General features: G+C 47.6%; 1 protein-coding gene across 5 annotated transcripts in view; it reads right to left on the reverse strand.

Annotated features, from left to right (window-relative positions):
* The window catches only part of FAM168A (family with sequence similarity 168 member A), a 178,242-nt gene that overhangs the window by 4,567 nt on the left and 149,297 nt on the right, over positions 1 to 24,378 (reverse strand). For all 5 annotated transcript variants that reach the window (XM_062567463.1, XM_062567466.1, XM_062567464.1 and 2 more), the window contains 2 exons: positions 14,587 to 14,667; positions 1,441 to 1,566 (listed from right to left, as the gene is read on the reverse strand). In XM_062567463.1, the coding sequence (XP_062423447.1) occupies positions 1,441 to 1,566; positions 14,587 to 14,667 (207 nt within the window). The remainder of the gene's footprint in view (positions 1 to 1,440; positions 1,567 to 14,586; positions 14,668 to 24,378) is intronic.

The raw sequence follows: 24,378 nt of genomic DNA on the forward strand, positions 1-24,378 counted from the left end.
CTTTGCTGATGCTCAAGGGCCAACGCTCGGCCCCGAGAAGCGTGGGAAAGGCTATTGCCGGAGGAAGACAAGCTGGGCGAGGGGCACCCGAGCCAAAGGAAAGAATTAATTTGGGATGCTCGATCCGAAAGGCATCTGATTTTTCAGGAATTCAGCGCCATGACTCATGTTTCATATATATTTCTATACTTCATGGTCCCAGCCTGTGTCCAACCTGTTAAATTCTTTTATTGCCCAGGCGAGGTGGCCACATCCCAAGTGCCACCTGGGAATGGTCCCCATTCTGCAACACTTGCCAAGCTGTGCCAGACCAAAACCGCACCAGCGGCTAGCCCAGTGACGTGCCTCCTGCCTTCTCCTGCAAGCAATGGAGCCCGCTTCCCTAGGGAAGAGCTCCCCACCCTTGTCCTGCAGAATCACAGAATGCTTGAGGTGGGAAGGGACCTCTGGAGATCATCTAGGCCAGCCCTCCTGCTCAAGCAGGGTCACCCACAGCATGTTAGACAGGATCACGTCCAGGCGGGCTTTGAGTATCTCCAGAGAAGGAGACTCCACAACCTCTCTGGGCAACCTGGTTCAGTGCTCTGTCACCTTCCCAGGAAAGAAGTTCTTCCTCATATTCAAGTGGAACTTCCAGTGTTTCAGTTTGAGCCTGCTTTACGGCGAGCTGTAACGAACACTGCGCCGGCTCCGCTCTGCCAGCTTGATTTAAGAGGTGAGAATTTCCCGGGGGTTCCTTGAAAATCCTCTTTTATTTTTTGAGTCCTCTCGATCACTTTTAAGGGAGAAATAATCTGCCTTCGTTTTTTCCTGCTCAATTAATACCATGAACAGGGCTCAGCTGGATATGTTCAGATTATGCCGAAACGCACCAGACAAAACCAACTGCAGAGCAGCAGCGCTGCAGGAGCGCCCTCGGTGCAGGGTGCTCAGCTAGCACGGGGGCTTCCTCGCCCTTCTCCACTGCTCTTTTCCTCCTGTCAAGGAGAGCAAGGAGGGCCAGTGGTCTCCTTTTCACCCCCCTCGTTTGCATTTTTAGCAAATGCGTGCAGAAAGGACCAGGGACACTATCTTGTGATCAAAACGGAGAGAGAAATCCAGAGCGCTGCAGAATTTAACCCCTCAAAGGAGCTATAGTGTCAACTCCCACCAGGAAACACCTGCTGCCGAAGGTGACAGCTCTATGATGCCATGCAACGGAGCACCCCTGGGACCCGCAGCACCCCGGGACCCTCTGCCAGGGCTCAGCACTCGAGGAGGGTCTCACACCCACGTGCACGCCTGCTTGCACGCTCACATGCACGTGCAGAATCGCTCCGTCGCTTGCAAACGTACTGCTAAATCCATCCCAAATAACCCCCTTCCAAGCTACAGGAAAGTGGGGAGGCAAAACGGGGACAAAATAACCAGATAAAACCCCAGAAGCGAAGGTTTATTTACTGAATGCTGCAGAAGAAGCTTGGTAAGTTCTGTTCTCCGTCCCAGTGTCCACCGGGAGGTGGAAGGTGCCCTCGGTGGCACAGGAGGAGGACGTCTGCGGCCAGGCCTGCTTCATCAGAAGTGTGGCTTGAGTGGAGACAGAAAAGAGATGTTACACACAGCCAGCGCCCACGTGCCAATGTTGCCACCAAGCCACAACATCCTGCGGTCGCGTTGCATTTTAACCATCCTGCTGCCCTCTGCCTTTCCCCTCTCTTTTAAGGACAAACACCTGGAGGAATTTCATGCTGTGCTTCCTCTCCTGCTGCCTGCTCCTCAAGGAGCACTAACGTGTGGTGACCAGGCAGTTACCTACCCCAAATGACCACCTTTCTGAGCCAAGCGACCTGCCCGAGGATATCCATTTGGGGACACGGCCAGCTGGGATGGCTTCGAGGATATTCCTGGGGATCTGGGGCTTTTCAGCTTTCACAGCTTGGAGACGTGGCAGGTGCTGCAGATGGGCAAAGCACTGGTAGCTGTGACCACCCCATCGCACCGACATGGGAAACGTTGGAGAAACAGGTGGCAGGAACAGGGGTTTTGGACAGTCACTCTGTGATAACCAAATGCATCAGCAACACATATCTAAGAAGGATGGCTGCTATCTCGCAAGGCTTCCTGGAGCATATGGAGTGGGGATGGCAGACCCCCAACGAAGACCTCAACCTGGAAGTAGCCCTCCAAGCTGGTGCCTCAAGAAACAGCCTAACAGATGCCCTTTTCTTTTTCCCCCCCTGAAACTATGATGCTCTCCTAACTTCTTGTTCCAGACTAGCCTCAAATTCTGGCAGCTGCTATCCGCCGCAGGCCGTGGCGTGTTTAACTCCCTTTTGGTGGAGTGCTTAAGCCCCTTGAAGGTAGGAGCCTTTGTTCAAACCCCACGCCAGCTGCGGAGGTGCGGTTATTAGAGCTTGCTGCTCACCGGTTTTAACAAGTTGATCTATCTGTCATTATAAAAGAAATAAGCTCCAGGTTTTCTGCGTACTGCAATGCGTGTTTCGCAAACCCAGCTACTAAGGAAAGAAAGCCGAGTGAGGAGGGTTGATCGATCCTCGGCGAGAAGCTTAGTGATTAGACTTCATTGCGAAGCTGTTGAGGGTAAAGGAGGTAAAACGAGGCAGCGGGTGGAATCAAAGAGAATAACCAATTTATTTCTTGTTTCAAGCTACTTTTTGTGAACTCGGGAGCTAGACTGTTGACACACTCGCCATACGCCAAATTACTGAATTCCCCAAGACCTCCCGAGCTGAAGCACAAAATCACCATGCTTTACTTGTGCGTACTCTGAGCCGGGTATGTTCCTGGTTGATTTTATGAACTGGCAGTTTTAACGTAGCCTCTGTCGCTTTGCCCTATTCACATTTCTCTGGCTCCTGGAAGAGACAGCTGATTAGGGCTGTCTGCCCGCAATGTGCACCCAGAGCACAGCGGGAGGGTGAAGGTCAGGTTGTCCTCCTCCCACACTTGGGAATGTTAGGAATGGGTAGAAATTCCCCATGAAGGCAAGAAAAGGATTTTGTGTCAGCCTTGTGAACTCAAGGGACTTCTGGAGAAAAGAAGAAAGACCTTTGGGCAAGAGAGACACAAAGGAGGCACGATGCATCAGCTGGGGACTTCTTCCCAGCAGCAGAAGCAGCCAAGCTCAGACCAAGCTGTCTAGGGCAGAAAGCCGGAGGAGAAGTCATGGCCTGCAGGAGAAGGATCTTGCACTCCTTACCCTCCCTATGGTCCCAGCTTTCTGGCCAAAGGAAACCACCTATGAAGATACTCAAAGGTTGCACTTCATAACTCCTCTCCCCATGCAAGTTCCTACTGTCATACGGCAGGGCCACAGCCAGTTAGGTTGAGGGCCAAGAGACAGCCCACGAGACCTTCAGGATAGAGTGGATTTGAGGGCCTGTTCCTTGCCCGTGCCTGATGGAGCTGTTGGAAGGCCAAGGAAGGAGCAGGCTGGATTAAGAGCTCTGCTGGGCTGCTTTAACTCTGCAGGCCACGAGACTGGCCTCTCTGAGGACTCCACACTAAGGCCCATGAAGAGATTTTATGACTTTGTTGGGGCTTGTAAACCTTTTCACAGTCTAAAGGAAAGAGTAATTATGTTCTGAAACCCTCCAATGCTTCTGTGTCTGTTCAGACTCTTAATTAACTGTCTCTGAAGAAATAACTGTAAATCTAGAGCGCCACAGGGCTAGAAGTTGGGTGCGCAGGATGCTGCACGGCCAAGCAATTCAGGAAGCCAAGGAGGAATCAGCACTGATCCCACTTCCTACCGAAGGTCAACGCACAGGCAGCAAGAGAAGCAAACGCAGAGGAGCACTGCTGCAGTTTTGCTAGCCCACCCACAGCTCCTGAGCCCACTCTGCTGGGATACAACTAGAGGAGCCTGGAGGACATCCAGCAGCACAACGACCATCAGCTGCAGAGAGAAGCTCACAGGCACAAGAGCCATGAGCTCCATGGTGCTGTGGGGACCTGGCTGGGACTGTGCTCTGCTGCTGGAGATATGGGGAAACGTGCTCCTTCTTTCTTACCTTCTTCAACAGAAAACTAGGAGGTTTGTGGGAAGGGAGAGATTCAGAGAGCAATTTTTCCTCCAGCTGAGGACTGGGTGTCTGATGAGATGATTTATTTAGATGTTATACGAATCCTTCCCCAGTGATTTATCTTCTCTACATTAGATCTACCAGTCAAAACAATTTGGATCTGTGATGGCTGGAAGCTTGCAGCTCACAGCTGTGCACGTTCTTTACACTAAAGCACCGATCCTTGGAGAATCCATCACGTAAACCTACACAAAAGGTGAACTCAGAGGCAGCTAGGAACAGTAATATCTCATGGTCCTTTGCAAGAGCTACAGCTGACAGAGGTGACAATCCAGTCATGACTATTTCATATCATTTAAGTTCTATGTCCTGCCAGGATCTCCTGGACTGAGTTTAGCCTCTCATCTACACTAGTCATCGAAAAATAAAGAGCTCTTACTACCTGTTGGATCCCTGGGAAATCACGCGCTGGGAAGCAGACAAGCAATCTGGTGTCTGCAGTGCTGGGACAGGCCTAACTCCCCTCACTCCTTGTGAGGAGCTCCAGCCAACATGCTAATGTTGAAGAGTTATTCAAAGTGGAAAGGAGAAGAGTATGAACCAGATGTGCCTGATGAAAATTCTGTGTATTAACCAGAGAACAGAATCCTACTTGACGAAGAAGGTGAAGAAAGGACTAAGCATATGACACAGTCCGTATATCTCTCGCTTCTCTCTGCCAACCTTACTTGTGATGGATACAGCCTGGAGCATAGCACAAAGTTTGCTATAAGCTTAATTCCCTAGGGATTCCCATCACTGGGTGTCTGAGTGCCTCAAAATGAGGAGAGCTTTTCTTCTCAGAAAGTCTAGGAAGGCCTCAAGGCTCTCCAGGATATTCCCACCATCAGACTCCGGCCACCTACCTTCGGAGACCTATGGATTGCCCTAATGAGTTGGCAGGGAGAAGATGAGCATCTACAGATCGTGATTCAGAGCACTTAAAGAGAGAGAGGAGATCTACACTTTGCTTCCACAGAAGGAAATTTTCTCCGGGAAGGATCCAGAAAGAGGAAAGAAGAACACTTATAGCCATCATCCTGCGCCCCAGCAGGTCCACAGCAACCACACCGAGACACCTAATTTCCTAGGCTGATTTTAGAAATAGCCCTTCAGGTCAATAAGGGCACTGAAGCAATGGACATTAGGCATTATTCTCTACTGCATTATTAATAGCCACAGTTGAGGCATAAGCCATTCGCCGTGCGAAGAGAGTGTGCCCTACTTTCAGGAAAATAAAAAGCATGTTTTAATGAAGGAAGTTTAAAACAAAGCAGCCATCTCAGGACGGCAGAATGCCTAGGAGGGAACGCAGCCAAGGATTAATGAAGAGATATATTATTTTTTTAAACAATCAGCATGCCCCATGTCTCTGCAGTAGAGTGATCTTAGGTGCTCATTTTCACTTACTTGAAAGGAAATTTTACAGCAAAATTGGCCTAAATAGCCTGGTTTCCTGTGAGCGTCAGAGTTTGCAACGCTGGCATTTAGCGGTGATCTTGCAACCCGCCTTGTGTCTCTCCCTCTAACAAACATTGAAAGATGCAACAGAAAAATCCCATGACAAGGCAGAACTCGGAGCCCTGCAGTTTCAGTGAATCGGGGCTTTACCCCCCCGCCTCCGTAGGGCTCCCCGGGCAGAGCTTTGTAAGCGACGCTCCAGCTGGCTCTCATCTGTCCCTTGGAAAGAGCTGCTTTAAAATAAACTACTGGAGAATTTAACAGGCTTTTGGTTTTAAACCTGCTTCACTCAAAAATTAGTGACTTCAGTAAATACCTGACATGGAGTGAAGGAGAAATCAAAACTGGCTCCAGCTACCAATTTCCTTTCCTTTTCCCCACATGGCTGGACCTAGAGGGACCGAGAGGACTTCTGGGCCTCTCCAAACGCCTCCTCATATCTCATTAAGCTTTTCTGAGTGAGGCAATTACAGAGTCTGTGGCACTAAATCTTTTGACTTTCCATGTGAATTCCAGGGGCTTTCACCACCTTTCATGGGAACCATGAGGTCAACAGAAATCCAGAAGCACTGCCTCCTTCAGTGGGGCACCTACCTGGAGGGAGCTGCTCCGAGGAACACCTTCAAGGGTGACCACAAGAAGGTAATCAAGCTTGTACAGAACAGTTTCTTTCAAGACTGAGATATATTCCAGCACAGTTTGGGTTACATCCCAGCAAATCAACAGGTCACAAGCAAAAGATGCTCTTCCCTTTCCACCCTCCACTGCAAAGAGCCCGTTCACACGCTTCTCCTAGATGAGGAGACTCAGGTATCCGACTCGCTGAGGGAACCAGAGGAAACTCAGCCAATAAAACTGTTTTGCTGATTGCTTTTTTAATGATCCCTAAGGATTGCTGCCGGCACGCACAGCACCTTGCCCCAAGAGGCCTCGAAATAAAGCCCCCTTGTCAGTCGATGGGCTGGTCTGGGAGCAGCAGCTCCGGAGATGCCGTCCGCAGTGGCACAGCTGCAGGCTTCACATCTAAGATAGCACAACTACACTTCTGCCCTCAGTTTGCAGTTTCCAAAATGGCAGATTGTAAAAGCAACGCGGATTCTCTCCGGTTCCAAGTGCGTTTGAGGGACGACCTGACCCCCGACAGCACGTTCTTGGCCGCCGCTGGGCTATTTCCAGCCCGCTGTATGACAGCGACTGATTCGATTTGAGTCTTTGTACCGACACAGGCGACTGGTTTTAACTCCGCCACTGAACCACAGTATTACTTTAGCTCAATTCCATTTAACACAGCTGAGAACGCTACCCACTCTGTCACACGTACACGCCGACGGAATATTTTATCGAGCTCCTTTTGCACTAGCTGTCTCTCAAAAAATTCTTGATTTTCTCCTTTAAGTCTGCTTCCCTGTAGAGAAGTGACTGCTGCCAAGGGGGACGGTGCCAAGAGGTCCTGAGCACCCGAGCCCAGCAGTGGTTTCAGGAGTCACTGACGTGACATCGCGCCCAGGGCAGAATCCAGATTGTAAAAATACAATTCAATACAGATTTGCAGGGAAACGCAAGGAGAGGAGAAAAAAACCCTCTCGGTTTGAGGAAGGTCGGAGCCAGGGGCGCCTCCGTAGCCTTGGCTCTGCCCCATGTGTCTCCACGCCGGAGCAAGCTGAAGGCTCTGGACCATGCCTCCTACAAGACACATCTCAAAATGCTGTGATATAAATTGCACTGATTTCAACACCTGCATGACTGTTCATGGGCAGGAGGGACATCTGTCTGCAGAAATAGCTGAGGTAAGAATCACAATTTTTAATCGTTGCCCTTTCCTAGCTGATCTAATGCTTAACTGTGTTATGTCGATGCATTATTATGTACAGGAAGATTTTTTGTTCTCAATGGAAAATGATCTGTCAGCTTTCTGGATTTTCTAGCTTTCCATTTTCCGATGTGGAAATTATTAAAAGTATTTTGAATAAAGCACAAACAGAAAAAAAAAAGAAATTTAAATGTCAAGACAGCTGTGAATGCTTTCCTGATTGCGCATTAAGCTGCGCGACAAAAAGATCTGGCGAAGGGTGACAAAAATGATCAGAGGATTTTTATAGAAAGAAAGTCTGTAAAGATTAGGACTCCACTTCAGAAGGAAGAGTCCGGGGAGGGAACAAAAGGCTGAGTGGCACAAAGAAGATTGACCAGGGCTTTCATTTCCCTTTTCACATAATGCAAATCTAAGGCAACACTCAATTATTTGCATTGCTCAAAAAAAAAATCAGTAACTCAAGCCTTAATTAATCTGCAGAATGGCCTGCTGCAAAGCATTGTAGCGATAAAACACAGTGAGAATCAAAGCCGGGGAAGGTTAAGTTTATTTAATGAAAGAAAGAACACCCACAGTTATAGTAGCTGACACAAAGTCGGAAAAAATCAAAGTCTTCATATTCGAGTGCTTAAAAGAAGCGCTGACTAACAAGGTTTGGGGCAGATCATTCCCTAACGGACAGTCCCAAGGAAGTGGCTGACCTGGCCGTTTCTGGGGCAGTGAGAACCGCCCAGAGGGGCAGCTCGGCCCCGCTGGGGCAGCCGCCCCCCGGCTGGAGTCTCAGCCGAGGCAAGACCAACGCGCGTCCTTCAAAACACAAGTTCTCGACTGTTTTCGTTAAGCGCAGAAGTGTGGAAAGCGAAAATGCCACCTGAGCCTGGTAACGAGTTGGCATCCCCGCCGGGCAATTCGAAACTAGCCGTAACGCTGCCTTGTCTTGGAGCACCTGGAGTCCCTGCAGGGATGTCCCCAAGGGACCAACGCGGATGGGTTTTGTCAGTGCAAAGCACCAAAGCCCCAACCTCCAAGGTGGGAAGCCAGTCCCTGATAGTAAATGCTGTAATTTCCTTCCTGATTATCCCTATCTTCCTCCTCCTTGGAGAACCTTTCCTTGGCTGAAGCAGCTTCTTCTCCGTGCTCTTTGGATGCTCCTCACTGAAAGCCTTTTCCCCTGAAGCCAACCCAAGGAGTTGCCTGGCCTCGCAACTCTCACTCATTTCTGCAGGATCCACAGCATGTAGGAGGGTGAGAGGATTTGGAGGCACCAAGTGCCTTCTTCTGAAATAAGCAAGCCCAAATCTCACTGGACGAAACTAAGAGTGCAGGAACCAGCGCCGCATCTCATGGCATCACCCTTGGTGCTTCCCACGCAATGCGCTTGCTCCTTTCTCCAGGCCCTTCCCATCATCTCCTCCAACCCACCGGCATAAGGCTATTTAACTCTTGCTCAGGCTCAGCAGGTTTCCAAATTGCTGATCAAACCACAAAGAGTGCAGAAGTAAATGGGTTTTCCTATGACACCCTCCAGGATATGCCCCACTCCTGGCAGAAGTGCCCACGCGTGCCAAGCACAGAGGCAGAAATCCTTGTCCAAGACAGGTCCGGCAATGTAGTCACACATGTCCGAACACTCTGCTCTCTGCAGCGACTGCCTCCCACTGTCAAAATCTGTCAGTTCATAAAAAATCCGTTTGCTGTCAGAGTCTCTCTCTTCTGGGTCTGCTCTCAGTTTCTTCCTCCCAGTATATCCTCGTAACTCAAACTCCTCCTGCTGGGGTTCATACGTTTCCCCGTGCCCATGGGGACGATCCAGAGAGGTCACATTCCAGGCACTGGGTTAACTGGCATCATGTACGCAAGAGCCTTTCCAAAACCTGCCCGCAGGACAGGAGACATCAGTTACTGGCTCCCAGCTTCGTGTCCTATGACTGCATGAATCAAAGCCCAAAGTCTTCCTCATGGGACAAAGTCTTCTTTGTCCCACATCTCATGCCACTACCACTGTGCTCCTGAATGTAGCTGCAAAAAATGAAATCTCAGTATAATACACATCCCTCTCACCCCAGGCATCCCTTCAAGATGGCACAGAAGACCTGCCAGACTTGGCCATCCCTGGAGTCTGGCTCTAGAGTTACCTGTTCTCCTGCTGGGAGCAAGGGTCCTGCTTGGCTGCAGATGCTTTTGCAGGACTGGTGGAGCCCAAGAAGTGATGTACAGAGGCTTGCTGCTGCCCAGACATACGTGACACCCCTCTGCGCAACCCAAGGGTTCAGGGTTATCCCTGGGCTAGTGGTTTTCTTGTTCTTTTGTGCTGTTCTTGACTGTTTCTTCTCAGTCTTGCTTGGAGTTCCCCCCCCCCTTTTTTTTTCACTGTGCATTTTTATTCTTTCTTGGTGGGTGCAAGCAACACCTTTCCTCAACAGAAGGATTATCCTAAAGGCCACTCTACACTATCCATGCTTCTGCACTCTGAATGGTTAGGACAACACATGCCAAGAAAGCAATCTCATAAACCATCATCCTAGATGTCGCCTTCTCCGAGAGTATCTTCACTATATCAAAGTTATTTGAGGGAACTTCTGTGAAACTTCTTTGGGTTCCAGTTTCTCATGAGTGTGTAGGACATCGCAGGTAGGATTTATCTCATGCAACATTCACCGTCTCTCTGTAGGACAGACAAGCACCCAGAGGAATCTGCCCCACCCTAAGATGGACGGGCTAAAGGACTCCCTGGGGAAAGTCTCTCTTGAAAGACTCTCGCATTTCTCTCCATTGACTACAGGGGGAGCCTAGTTGGCTAGGCTGGACACCGAACATTTATACAGCCAGAAGCAGTTAAATCCTCACTAATGTGGCAATTACTAAAGCTGTTTAAAATAGTTGAAAATTGCCTAGTGGCATGTTTTTTATTCGGAAAATTCAACTGAACTGGAACAAAAACTTTCCAAGGGAATGTGTGGACTTCAACAGGATTTTCCAACATAAAGTATTTCATTTGGGTAAAAGAGCAGCATTTCTGGGTTTAATTTCAGTTTCTTTTCTAATACGAACTCCAGCCTCCCAAAGATGGGGACTGTGATGTACAAGAAGCACAAAGGACTTCAGATGAACTCCTCTCCCTGCAGGGATTTGGTGCTGCCTCTCCTGTGGTTGCCTACTTCACTCTCTCCAGAGAGAAACACATCCAGAGGACGAGCTGCTGCCTGCAGGATGGACATACCACGGCAGGGGCCAAGAGAGAAACACCTCCATGCCACCACACCACCACTTTCCTCTGAATCAGGCTTTCTTGCTTTTGCCACACCAAGGCAGGGACCGAGTGAAATGCTCCAAAGCATCCCATCATGAGCAGAGGGAGTGATGCTGCAAAGCCCTTCTGCAGGGGCACCATGGCCTTCTTCCATCTCCACTTTGGTGGCTCCTATCCTGCGTGTCGGAGCCTGAATCACCCTCCAGCCATGCCTTGACTCCTGGGGATGTCAGGCTTCATTTTGATGCTCTTAATTGCTCCTCAGAAGTGCTACACCTTCTCCATCGTCTCTCGGGTGCCCAAGTGCCTCGCTTCAGTGCTCTGAATCATCATGCCAGTGACGTATTCCTACTGTTCGTGGTTACAACAGCTTCAGTGGTAGCTTGAACACAGCCCCTGGTGAAAACAGAGCCACCAGATTCAATAAGATTGTCCACTGCGTTTGAGTTTTACATTTCTAGACCCGGTTGGAAAGGCGAACATGCTAGTTTTAGCCTGACCATTTGGAACTCGTGGCTGCTTTCCTGTATTTTTGCATTTTCACCATGCTCAGGCCAACGTGCAGAAACGCTGCTGTGTTTCCTTCCCTGTTAGAGCACGGAGGATGCTGCCAGCCTCTGGCCAGACCAGCTGCTAATAAACTTGTGGTTTTTTTCACGCTGCGGGGCTCTTTTCATTTTGCTCTATCAATATGATGGCCTTCAGGGGAATTTGAGGGTGGCCAGCACACATGCAGGGTAATAAAGCCCTTTCCAAGGCTTCCAGCATGAAGAAATGCACAGAAAGACCATTCCAGAAGCAAATGAAAACACAGAAAAAAAGAAAAAGCACGACAGATCTCTTACAGCGGCACCCACAGCAACTACCTTTATTTAATGACCTTGAAAAATAACAGGGAGTTTCAAAACAGACCATCGGCAATGTGGAGAAGACAGCACCAAAAGGTTTTTGGCAGTGAACCCATCATTCCTGCTTCGTCAGCCCTGGAAAGCTCCCGTGCCTGGGGATCCGCTGACTTTACGACAGCCGAGAGAGCAGGAACTTGGCGTTTTGGAGGAGAGAGGTTCCAGCGAGGCAGCCACAAAGGCGAGCTCGGGGCTCCCTCTGCAAGCACCGCCTGCACGCCCGTGACTCCCGAGCACTGCGCCGAAAAGACGTCTTTATTAAAAAGTTTTAAAATCCTTCAGCTGTTTGGGGTTTTTTGGTTTGGTTTGGTTTGGTTTGGTTTTGTTCTTTTGAGGCAAAGCATTCAGAATAAACACCTCGGCCAACCAAAAAGTGATTAAGTCCAAACGGAGGGTGAAACGTGGTTTTTCACTTCGCAAGTGAGCACGGGGAGGGATGAGCAGGAGACTTCTTCAGGCCTTCTTCACAAAAACCCCGAAGAAAGGCACTGTCCTGATGTCAGAAGCACATTTCCGTTCACAGTTCAGACCTTGCGAATTCTTGGATTTGACCTATGCGAGCATATCCTTGAAAGAAAACCTTCTGATAAAACACCACAGCCCTACAAATCTGCAGCTAATAAATACTACTCTGATCTTAGGATTGCTATTATAAAGGACAGTCCCTCTTCTTATAACACATTCAACCTAAAATTTACTTTGGCTATAATACACAGACCAGAGCTATGTTCTGAAACTGCCACTCAGCTCTCGCGTTTCCATCATCCGTTGTCGTGCAAAGAGGCTCCCACCTCTTGTTGGTTTTCTACAAGCAGAGACCTTACCTGTGCTTTAAAAAGCTTGCCAGCAGTAGGAAGGTTGCCTGGTGGCAACCAAAGGGTTCCTTCCTTCCAAAGGGTTGGTTTCAGTGAAGTACTTTAATAGATCTCTAACTTCAGCTAAATTATATCCTGAGCAGGGGCCTAGGAGCAATCTTCTACTCCAGAAAGAAAAAGACATCTATAAAACTTTTCAGGTTTGGGCTCAAATGCATCAAGACCAAGCAATCCATTTAGCAGAGGAGAAAATTCCTCAGAAAATTCCTCGTTAAACTCAAAACCTCATTAGTTCATGCCATGGTAAAGAAAACTCATTGTGGGCTACTGGATCTTACCAGTGAGCACGTTAGCAAATAGATGGGACAGGAAGATTTATTTACCCCTGTCTGACTTTGGCTCACTTACGACAGCGTTGTTCTATTTCTTTTCTTAAAGAAACTTTCTTGGAGAAGGTGAACAAGGCTCTTGGCTCGGGTGGGGGGGTCTCTGCTGGACCACAGCCCTTTCGCAGATCATCTCACCCTCATCGACAAGTGCAAATTACTCCGTGATACCTGCTTCCAAACAACTTCCTCGACTTATAAACAGCGGAAGATCCTCTTCTGCTGGAATAAGAAGCATCTGCACTGGAAGATATCATCTGCTTCACTTATATTCTCTCATAATCCACATTAATTTTCCCCTAGTCCCTCCCTGTAAGACAGCTCCCCTGCCTCTTTGCTTCACGTGGATGAGCTGTTCAATGAAGCTCAGTGTGACTGAAATAGGATGCTTGGGTTTTGTATTTATATCATTCACAAGCTTTGCCTGCTTCCCCATCCAGGATCCATCATGCCAGTTGGGCACCAGCTCACGTGCATCATCTTCCACCCAGCCCTGCCTCTGTGCTCACAGACCAGCACAGCTGGAGCTGTGCTTGGATACACGTTTGGCCAAGAGACAAGAGAGGAAAACAGGCAGGTATGGAGAGACAATGCCCAACCACAAGCAAGAAAAGGAGTCTAGGCATGGACTTTTGTAATAAAATGTGACTAATGGATGCAGTGAAATGAAGAACGGCTTTGTGGGCAACCACAGGAGACTCTGATCTAGAGAGAAGAGCAGCAGGGATGAGGGAGACACTTGTTCAGAAAGGTATGATGTGAAAGACCAAGCAGAAGCAGCAGTAAGGCTCCTGGTACTACACAGGAGAGAAGAGAGGGCGTGGGTGGAGGCTCTGTGAATAAGGACAAGTGGCCTCTGTTTCATACAGTGCAAGAGGGACATGACACAGTTAAAGCAGAGGGTTGGGAAAGACATTTTTGCACTAAACCTCTGGAAAGAGGCAAGAGAATCTGCCCAAGTGAAGCAAAGTGACAAGAACAATACTCCAGAGAAGGATCTGAGCTATGGACAACGAACACATTACCTGTCCACATGGCTCGCAGGACAGTTTGGAGGGACTATGACAGAAAGACGCAAAAGAGCATGTGGCCGGCATGGAAAACGAAGAGCGCTCTGCTAGCCGTGCTGGTGTGAACCAAGGGGTGCACGGCAGCAAGGCTGCACTCTCACGGGGGTCAAACGGAGGGAGCTTTGGAGCAGGCAGGGACAGACGGCCCTGAGTCACCAGAGATGGGACCTCAAGTTGTAGTGGCGAGGTAGATGGGGAGTCAAGGAGCTGTGGAGATGGGAAGAGAATGAAGGACAGAGCCCTGCTGAGCTTGCAGGAAAGCTGGAAGTGGGATACGAAGCATATGTTGCGATGGGCACACTGCAGCAGAGCAGAAGACAGAATTAAAGGCCAGTTTGGGAAAGCCCAGGGAAAACAAGGAGAAAATTGTGGCTGATGCTGTTATAGACAACACCAAGGCTAAGGGAGAACAGCTCCTGTGTTTGGTTGGGAGGAGACTGCTGCTCTCTGGAAGAGAGCATTTCAGGGCAGTGAAGGGAAGGGGAAGGCATTCTCCGAGGAGAAGGCATGCAATATTCAGAAAATATTAAAAATTGTCCATGTGCAGTTACCACAGAGAGGAGGGCTGTAAAAATTCATAGGATGAGTTTTAAGACATAATTATCATCTCAAAAGTACTTTGCGACGCGGAGAGACACTCCCAACGTATGGTGTGAAACTAGTGGCAGAGTTAGTAGGGGGAGAGCTTAACACAGCCCCCTTCCCTAGAAATTACTTGATGACAAACACATGGAGACTGCGGGCTTCAGCACAGCGAGCAGCAAAAGGTAAATCCTCCTGCACCCTTAACCACGTTATCTCCATACGCAAAGTTGGTTTTACCTGGGGCATAGCCGGGGCTGCTGGTTGGATACATGTTTGGGTTGTAGGCTGGGGCAGCTGTGGGATATCCCGCTGGATAACCTGCAACGAGAAAAGGAATGAAATTATGCGTCTGTCTACAACAACGAGCGAGAAGACGGGATTCCTGAAAGCAATAAACCGTCTGTTTAAGCAAACAGGCCATCGGCATAGCCGAGATGTAAAGCGCAAACGTGTTCTCTGATAGCCAGGGCATGGGAAGGACTACGGATGCACCACTTTGTGGGCACTTGACACCGTCAGTATTTAATCTTTATTCCCTTGGATGGAAAGCAAGGGCAATACCCACCATGCAGAACGCAGGCACGTTCAAGGCATGCTTGAACGCTTGAAGAAAACAACCAGCAAAATACGTGCATCGAATGTGAAACTCTGCTACAGAAAACCACAGGCACAGCTGCATTTGAAGGGTTTTCCTTGGCTGCTCGGCCACATTAGCTTGATGTGTCACAGATGGATAGCAAAAGTTTAAGCTCAGCACCACAGGTTTAGCTAACCCTGCGTGGCATTAAGTGGCTGATCCCTGATGTTCCAAGTATTAAAAAGCAAACCTAAACCCAAGCTGAGAAATGATTCTGCAGCTCCTCCACAGCCAGCGCTACCAAGCGCTGAGCCCCCTCTTCGTCATCGGGAGCAGAAAGCACTGCACGTCCCAATGGCAGAGCTCAGCACCCTGCCTGAGTCCTTGGTCCTCAGCACTTCTGTTAGCCAGAGCCTCTTGCTAAAGGGAAGGTAAATACATTGCATGAAAACATGCCAGCCCTTATAGTCACTCATCAGCACTCAACTGCCAGTCCGAGGAGGAACCTAGTTTCCTGCCGAGCCACCTGGAAGGAGCACACTAGGCACCTCACCATCTGAAGCCACCATGTAATGCAAAAGGTTTTAATGTGCATTTTAGGAAAGATTACAGAGAGTCTTTGGTTTCCATCTTCTTCATTCAGATTATCATAGGTAGTTCAGGGGAAATCATCTAAGCAGTCAGCTACAGAGAGGCTTGGTCAGCTGGCATCCAAGCATCCTTAATAGCATATATGGCAGACCTAAAGGTCATTATGTACATCCACATGCCATGCAGGCACCTTCCATCAGGCTATCTTCCTCGGAGGTTCTCATCTCCCATGAAGACCACAGACGACCACCTCTGCACATCATCTGCCTGCCTTTGCCCTTCTTCATTGCACTCCTCTCATTTTTTGGAAGTGTCACCAACTGAATATGTTAATATTCAAATAACCCTGCTCTTCCTTATGTACTTCCTACGTAAATCCCTCTTACAGACCGAACAGGACACGTTAATCTTGGTTTCCTGCTGCTGAGTTTTGGCTTTGCTGGGCTTGGAAACTGCACCGCCATTTCCCCTGTTCATCCATGTATCTAGCTGGCCTTCAGCCCAGAGGCAGATCCAGTTCGGTGGCACACAGAGTGCATCCTCAACAGCGTCTCCACGCCAAGCTCCACTGAAGCCACCTCCTGCTTGCCAGCAAAGACTGCAAAGAGGTAATTAGCAAAAGATTCACACCCTCGCTTTTGTGCTTTATTAAATAAAAGCAAGCATGGGGCTCTGCTCCCCCTTCCCAAATAGGAAGACAAATACATTACAGTCTCTCCCTCCCGCACCTGAAAGTATATCATTAATCTACTCTACGCATATCTCTAAATCTTGGCACCCAGTGCACAGCCTACCACTGCAGGAAAATTTTAAAGTTAATTTGAATACATCTAATTCAACAATCATGACCACTGTACTGGAATAAATGACTGTATGTTCTACCCTCTCATTTTCATCAGTGATATATTTGGCATCTAAATCAGGTTAATTAAAAATTGCTTCAGTCAATGCTGGATAAGCAGCAGTTTAGCAGGTTTTTATTTTAGACTGTACATAAAACTGTGCTGTCAATGCATTTAGGAATACACAGCATTTCAGCAATCAAGAAGCTCCTCAGAAAGTTATTTGTAGATTCAGTAAATGCAAGCAGAACGTTAACGATGAAGATCTCAGAGCAAAAATGCCTAGTCTCTAGTTCATTAGAAAATAACCATTTTCTTTGCCAGCATATTTACCACTCTGGGGTCCCCTGGCTGCCAGTTTTCATGTTGCTCCTGTGACCTCTGGACCACGAAAGGCACCGAAATGTCAACACTGATACTCACATTCCTCAGAATCACAGAATGGTTGAGGCTGGAAGGGACCTCTAGAGATCATCTAGTCCAACCCCTCTGCTCAAGCAGGGTTACCTGGAGCACATTGCCCAGGGTTGTGTCCAGATGGGGACAGGCCAAGTGCCTGGTCCAAAGTGCACAGGCTCCTCCATCCCTGTCCTCCTCGCCAGCTGCCGGACATCCCCTTCGCGGGTCAAAGCTGCTGGGGCATCAATTGTTAATTGATTATGGGCAATATCTGGATGAGAGCCTCCTGGGACACTGAGTATCCTTCTGACCTTCGTAGAGGTCGGTCTCCCGAAACAGGTCCTGAATCTCTATTTACTACTGCAATATACTTAAAAGTCTTTAAAATCATGACACGTGCAGTCCCGTGTGGTATTATACCAAAAAGGTTGTGCCCATCATTAGCATCAACCATCTATCAAATTCAGCAAAGAAACCTCTTTCCTACTCAGACCAAAATTTTCAATGTTAGGTTCATAAGTAAAAAATGAGCCTGAAATAATCAGGCCACTTTGCTTTAGGGGCCTAGGGAGGGGTCTGTGCAGGAAAATGTGGCTTTCGGTAATGTTTTCCATATAGGCAGTTATTCAAAGACTTCATGGCTATTTCGGCAGATGGAGACAGCCCTGTATTTACACGTCTGCTTTCTCTTTTTTGGATTTAACTTCTGCTCAGCAGGGCTGAATCTTGCTTATTGTGATAGCTTTTACTGTTTTGAAAGAAAGTTACGGATGTTTTCAGAATACTTCTGTTTCAAATAACCACCATTTCTATCAAAGAAGCTTTAATAGCTTCAGACGTGAAAAGATGCGGTCAGCCCTGTTCTTCTCTTTCTCCCACCCTGATCACATAAACCTTGATAAGTCCTGACCTCCAGCAAGAAAAATTGCCTTTTCTAGTTTAAGGGGAAACAGGGATGAAGAAGGTACAGGGAAATCAATGCTGATTTGTTCCTTTTTGGATATACCAAAAGATAAGAAGGAATCATAGAATCGTAGAATCATTAAGGTTGGAAGGGACCTCTAGAGATCATCTAGTCCAACCTCCCCACTCAGCAGGGTCACCTAGAGCGTGTCAGACAGGGTTGCATCCAGGTGGGCCCTGAAGATCTCCAGAGAAGGAGACTCCACAACCTCTCTGGGCAACCTGGTCCAGGGCTCCGTCACTCTCACAGAGAAGAAATTCCCCCTCACGGTCAGGTAGAACTTCCTGTGCTTCAATTTCTGCCCGTTGCCTCTTATCCTGTCACACGGGACAACTGAAAAGAGTTTGTCCCCGTCCCCTGTATCTAAATCGCTGGTAATTTGGACCAGGAGAAACATGGCTGCAAATCTTCTGCATTCAGAAGTCACTAGGTTTAAGAGTATATGAACCATTTTTTACACCTTATTTGCCTACTTGTTTTTGAACCATTATGATTTATGTTAGCTGGCTCTTCACCACGCTAAAACGATAATGAACCAACCTCCTCAAGAACATCAAAGCCACCGTTCCCACAATGGCAGACTCAGGGATGTAAGAAAAAGCACTGAAGCAGCCTAGGTCCTCCTTTGACTTCTCCCACCGATGCCCTACCTGACCTTGTTTAAGTCCCATCTCTGCCCGTGACTCTGCTCCCTCCCTGCCACACCTGCTTTGTCTCTTTACCCTGGATCTGCAAAAATCACACAGTGAGTGGGGCAAACCGCTTCGTCCTAATGTTGAGCTCTCTTCATGGGCTTCCAGCTCGAGACATGAAAATCTTAGATATGGAAAATGTCCTTTACTTTCTGTTTGTATAGCTACACACATAACGGCACTCTATCTCCGCTGGGGCTCAAGGCCTTATTACAGTATTGATGCAGGAGGTCAGAAAATTAGATGAAAATGTATTGAGCAAAATTTATTAGATTCTGCCAAGAAGAAATCAAAAGTTGTTTTCTTGCTTTATTTTAATTTAATATCCTTTCCACAATCAATAGAAGTGGAAAACCCGATGCTCATTTAATATGCTCCCCAAGGAAAATATACAGTGCTACCAATCTGAGGAACGCTAGCTAAACTAGCTCAAAAATTATGATGTAATGAGGGGCTGCATAAAACGAAGAGTACTCGGGGTGCAGTACTTACTCGCGCATGTATTTTAAAGCCGCCTTTAATTTGCCATTTATTTCTAAATGCTCCTATAAAATTATCAGCAGCTCTGCTCACCGCTGTGCCGGTCCGTGCAATGCTGGTCCTGACTGATGGCTTTTAGGCTGCGAGTCCTAACTACCTGTTCCCCCTTTTTAACGTGCCCACCTTGAGGAGTTGCACCGGGAAAGCGATCGGGAGATAAATTATGAAGAGTGGTATATAGAACCCTCAAATGGTTTTAAGCAACAGCTTTGTTTAGCCCCATCTCCACCATGACTATACTCAGAGCACTCATAATAAAACAGTTAGCTTATGTATCCAGCTATATATTTTATCGCCTACATGCAAGACAGATGTGCTCGTAACCATATATACAAGCACACCACAGTCCAGAAGTGTTTGGACGGTGCTTTTAAGATATCCCTTTCCACCCTGGCAACCTTCTGGGATAGTTTGTGTCTGTTCCCAAACTCCTAGCACGCTCCTGGTAGGCAGCAGGTCCTAGGAGGCCACCGCCGTTGTTGGGCGCATCAGTACAACAGAAAAGCTGCACAACCGGGGAGGAACCGGGAGACTGACACAAAAAAAAGGAAAGATATGTCAGCAGGTCGCGGGCTGGCTGAAGAGGAAAGGCTAAACCGTGTGACAGCTAGCGGCGTGGTAAGGATTAAAGAGTTGAATAGGCAGCAGTAGAAGGGACGGGTTTATCTGGGGTCATTTGAGAATTAGATAGGCTGTTTTCTTTCATTCGTTTCAACATCTGAAATTCAACTCGCTCATCTCCAGTTCTGAACGCTACATGCAGCCCTACAACTGCAGAGCGGTTCCTGTTCACCCTTCCCTTGAGTTATCGGAAAAAGCCTTGCAACGCCCCGAATATCAATGCTCCCAGGCTGCAGCAGACCAAGCATGAAGGACCAAGGGCAATTAGACCCCAGGGCTCAGGGTACATGGTCCTGGCCCGCAAAAACAAGTGCTCACTGTGGCAAAAAAGCTGCAGCATGATGTGCTAGATGAGGTTTCTAAGTCATCCTCAAGCACCAACGCCTGCAGCGTTGCCGTAACACAATCAGATGTGGCAAAGATAACCAAAGAGAGATCCACATCCAGACCTGCTAGCCTTGGGTGGACACACGGATGGATGGCACAAACTGAATCACAAGAAGTTACATCTGAATACGAGGAAAAGCTTATTTACTGTGAGGGTGACGGAGCACTGGAACAGGTTCCCCAAAGGGTTGTGGAGTATCCTGCTCTGGAGATATTCAAAACCCATCTAGACACGATCTTGCACAATGTGCTTTAGATGACCCTGCTTGAGCAGGGGGCTTGGACTAGATGATTTCCAGAGGTCCCTTCCAACCTCAACCTTTCTGTGATTCTGTGGTTATCCAGGAGCAGAAATACATCCAAGGCAGTTGGGATTTGAGACGAGCAAAGACTCCCGGACCTTGGCGAAACATCAACTGATGTTTAGCTGTATTGATTCCAACCCCAAATCCCTACCTTGACTATCTGGGCAATACAAAAGACATCCAGGACAAGTTTCCAGGTTGAACTCCCAATTCAAAAGTCTCCTCCCCACTTTTCTACTATCTGCTAAGGAGGCGCCGGCATATGTTGCCCAAGTGATAATCCTCTCAATAAACTGGCAACTTGTACTGCATAGCCAGGAGGTTTATAGTTCGCTGGAGAACTGCCAGACTTCTGGAAAACCAACGGTGCACAGAGTGGGGACACACTGGCTATTTGCCAGCCTCCTCCAGGGTTGGAATTGCCACCTGACGGAGCAGAGTGCCTGCAGAAAGCCAAGTTATTCGATCTGCTCTCTGTCTAGAGGAGGTATAGGGATAAACAATTCTGTCCACTCTAATCCAGATTTACAATATTGGAGCAAATTTCCAAAAAGAAAAAAAAACAGACACATTACTACGATATTGCTTAACAGTAAAAAGATCCTCCTTTGGTTAACCAGTGCCTCAGCTAGGTTGTGAGGATGCCTACACAAGCTTTACATCTGACCCTAGAGCTGGCTGAGCTACGAACACCCAGCCGTGTTTACTTGTTCCTGTCAAGACACTGAGCCCTTGCTTTGTGCCACCACGGCATACTACGAGCTATCAAGTGGCAATTAGGCCATCTTCACCCACCTCTGCCCTCCTCAAAGGTGGCTTCATTAACATCTCTAACGGTGCCACTTAACCGTGTGTATTTCTTCCACCTGTCTATTACAGCCTTCTAAAGGCACACGGCAACCTCCATACATTGTAAGAAATGTATGCATTCTTACTTCTGGATTTGTACTATTCTCCGCGTGCCAATGTCCCAAAAGGCACACACGCAAGATGACTGGGTGCGGGCTGTTCAGTAATCACTGCAGATTTCAGAGAAGTTGTTGGGTCTCCATCCTTGGAGATATTCAAAAACTCTCTGGGCAGGGAGACCTTGGAAACATGCTTTAGGTGACCCTACTTGAGCAAGGGAGTTGGACTAGGTGATCTCCAGAGACCCCTTCCAACCTCAACCATTCTGTGATTCTGTGACCTTCTCCTGGAATTATGCCAGGCAATCACCTCTCCCCTCCAGACCTGACAACATGGAGACACAACTCATTAGAGCCCCTGGGGCTCTGCAGCTTGTCTCACCTCCGTGCATGAAACCTCATCCCCTGGACGGATAGGAGCAGGGTGGCAGATCCTCGACACGGTAGGACTCCTAGGATGGACAAGCAATCACTACAATAACCCCTCCAGCCTCACAAGGATGGAGTCACTCAAAAGTAGCTCCATCCATCCTCAATGAGGATGTAGAAGTTATAACAGAAGATCAAGCAACACTCTCAATACTGAGGAGTATTAAATTACTACAACCAAAGGCAGGTACAAGCCCAGCTACTACAGATATTAAAAACTGGGACAGGCAAGTCACTTGGAAAAACTTATAAAAGAAACCAATACAGTGATCTGAACCTGTTTTAGTGAAACTTTCTAGTTATCTCATCCCAAAGTCATTCTTGAAAGGAGTTTGTTGGTTTTTAGCAGCTCAAATCTCCATGATTTCACTTGCTGTAAGGATGATCTTGCAGCTTCATCAAGAGCACCTAAATAACATATCAACCACTGCAGCACTAAAAATGTGTTAGAGGTAGGACTCTACAGGACTTACGTATTCTTGAAACTCTGGAAAAGAAAAAGGAAATTTAATTTGCTTTTCTTTGGCTAAAGAGACCAGATGGTTACATCTTTATTTCAGCCTTCCAGTGGTGACTGGGTAAATTAATTGTCACTTATAACACAGATTTCCAAAACGTGCCATTTAATTTTTCAAGAATAGTTTCTGCTGGCCATTATCTGATTATTGCCTAAATTGCTACAAGCAGCCTAAATTAATTTACAAGACAAAATATTCTCCTTCATCCCTTTTTTTAGTAACTCTAGAGCAGCGATACACTCTTAACAGCAGCTGTATCACAAGGATTTTTACAATGACAGATAATAAAGTCCCTTATCTAACTGCAGGACACGGCACGGTATAAAATCACGCTTCAATCCATTGAACCGCTGTCACCAAGGGCTCAAGCGAGCCGTTGTTCAGACACTTGCTGTACTATCTCAAGAGCCAATTAACTACCAACATTCAACAGAATAAAAACCCAGGCAGCCAAGCAAAATTGTCCGTGTTAGGTAATTCATTGGCCCAAGATGGATAAATGCAAGGGATCATTTTACTAATTCTCCCACTTAAAACCTTAACCACTTTATGCCAATTTATTTCCGCTGAGAAATAGTCTGATAGCCTTTAAAGTGCAATAAATCCAGGAACCTTTGGTTCTTACAGCGACCTATTCAGGTCAGCCGTATTATGCCAAGCATTTTCACTTGCAAAGTACTTTTGCATTTTATTTTAAGACCATCTACCATTTCTTATTCTTTGCTGCCTAGACCTCAGCAACACTTCAGAAACAGTATCTGTGAAACACGAGCAGCTTCGAGTCTTTCGGGGACTTCCCCGCTGCTGTCAATCTGTTCCCTTTAGACTGACTGCGAATTTATTCCTGCAAAAAGTCACGTTTTGTGGAACGAATGTGCAAATTCAGTACTTGAGAAATTGCTGCAGAGCTGAGAAATTAGAAAGCAGGCAGCACGCAGGCTTCCCGACCCAGCGCCACCACCCCCTCCGCAACCCGGCCACGCAGCAGGGCTCTCGAACGCTGATCGCCAGCAGCAGTGACGGCGGAGAGAACGCACCTAATTACGTGATGATTGAGGGGTGCGGAGAAAATATCCGATAAGGACATCTGGGAACTCATTCCGCACTGGAAACCAAGCCTCCAGAGAGGACGAGCTGCCGTCTTACGGAACTGACCTGCAGCAGATATTTAAACAAACTTTGCCCTCCCGATAGACCAGCCTTTCCCAATCCGAGATGACGTCTCTTCTCTGCTTTGCTCCTTGCACGGCGCAGGGCTCAGATTGTGCCTTTGCTTCTCCCTTTCTGGGGGGGTTGCTATGTTCCTGAGGCACCTTGGAAAAAGGGCTAAAGCTTGGTAGAAAGCAGCGGGGCTTCAGTCTCTTGGAAGGTGACAGGTATCATCAAACGAGCACCAGTGAGACCATCAGTGTGTTTTAAGATGCTGCTGTCCTTCAGCTGGAACTTGGGTCAAACTCAGTACTAAAACATCAAGATATAGCTCATCCATGGATTTCACTTATCATCCATGGATTTCACTTACCCCCAAGCTCAGATTGGCCTCCTACATTTAAAAGGAAAGTGTGTTGTCCTGAGACTCCTTTAATAGCTCAAAGTGCACATTCCACAACCTGCAGAGTTTTCCAAATCAAACACAAGTCTAGAAGCAGTTTTCATCTCCAGGGGACGGAGCTGAAGCTAAACTGATTTCTGGTTTATTTTATGCCTGACATTTTAAGTTACACGAATCTGGGTGAATCCTGTTTGCCAGCTCACAGGCGCAACTACAATAGCAACGATAACTTTCTTTTCTCTCCTTATCCCTCAGAACAGCTTAATTGCCGAATCAAGCCCAGTGTTAGCGTGCATTTCTGCGGCAAGCTCTACCCCATCTCTCACGTGGTGTGCTCCTCAGGCATTTCCAAAGGACAAATGTCTAGATGTGCAAATGCGCATTAATGCTGCAGTAAGCTCAGAGGCAGGGCCAGGTTTTGCTATATACAGATCATCCCGCGCTACTCTCAGTACCCAATCACTCACTCACCACCCCGACATGAGGCTCTCCCAGCCCACTCATACTAAATGAATGTAAAAATAGAAGTAAAGCTGAAAGCAAGGGTGGAACCGTTCTGAAGAGCAAGTTAATGGATGGGTGAGAATTCAGCATTTCTGAAGTCTCTGAGGATAATAAATAGATTCATTCCCATGAACAAATGCCACCCCCTTATTACTGTTTCAAGCCTCATCAGCCCAAGAGTAAAACAGCCAACTGAACAT

Source organism: Rhea pennata, chromosome 1, assembly GCF_028389875.1.
Source record: "Rhea pennata isolate bPtePen1 chromosome 1, bPtePen1.pri, whole genome shotgun sequence".
NCBI lineage: Eukaryota > Metazoa > Chordata > Aves > Rheiformes > Rheidae > Rhea > Rhea pennata.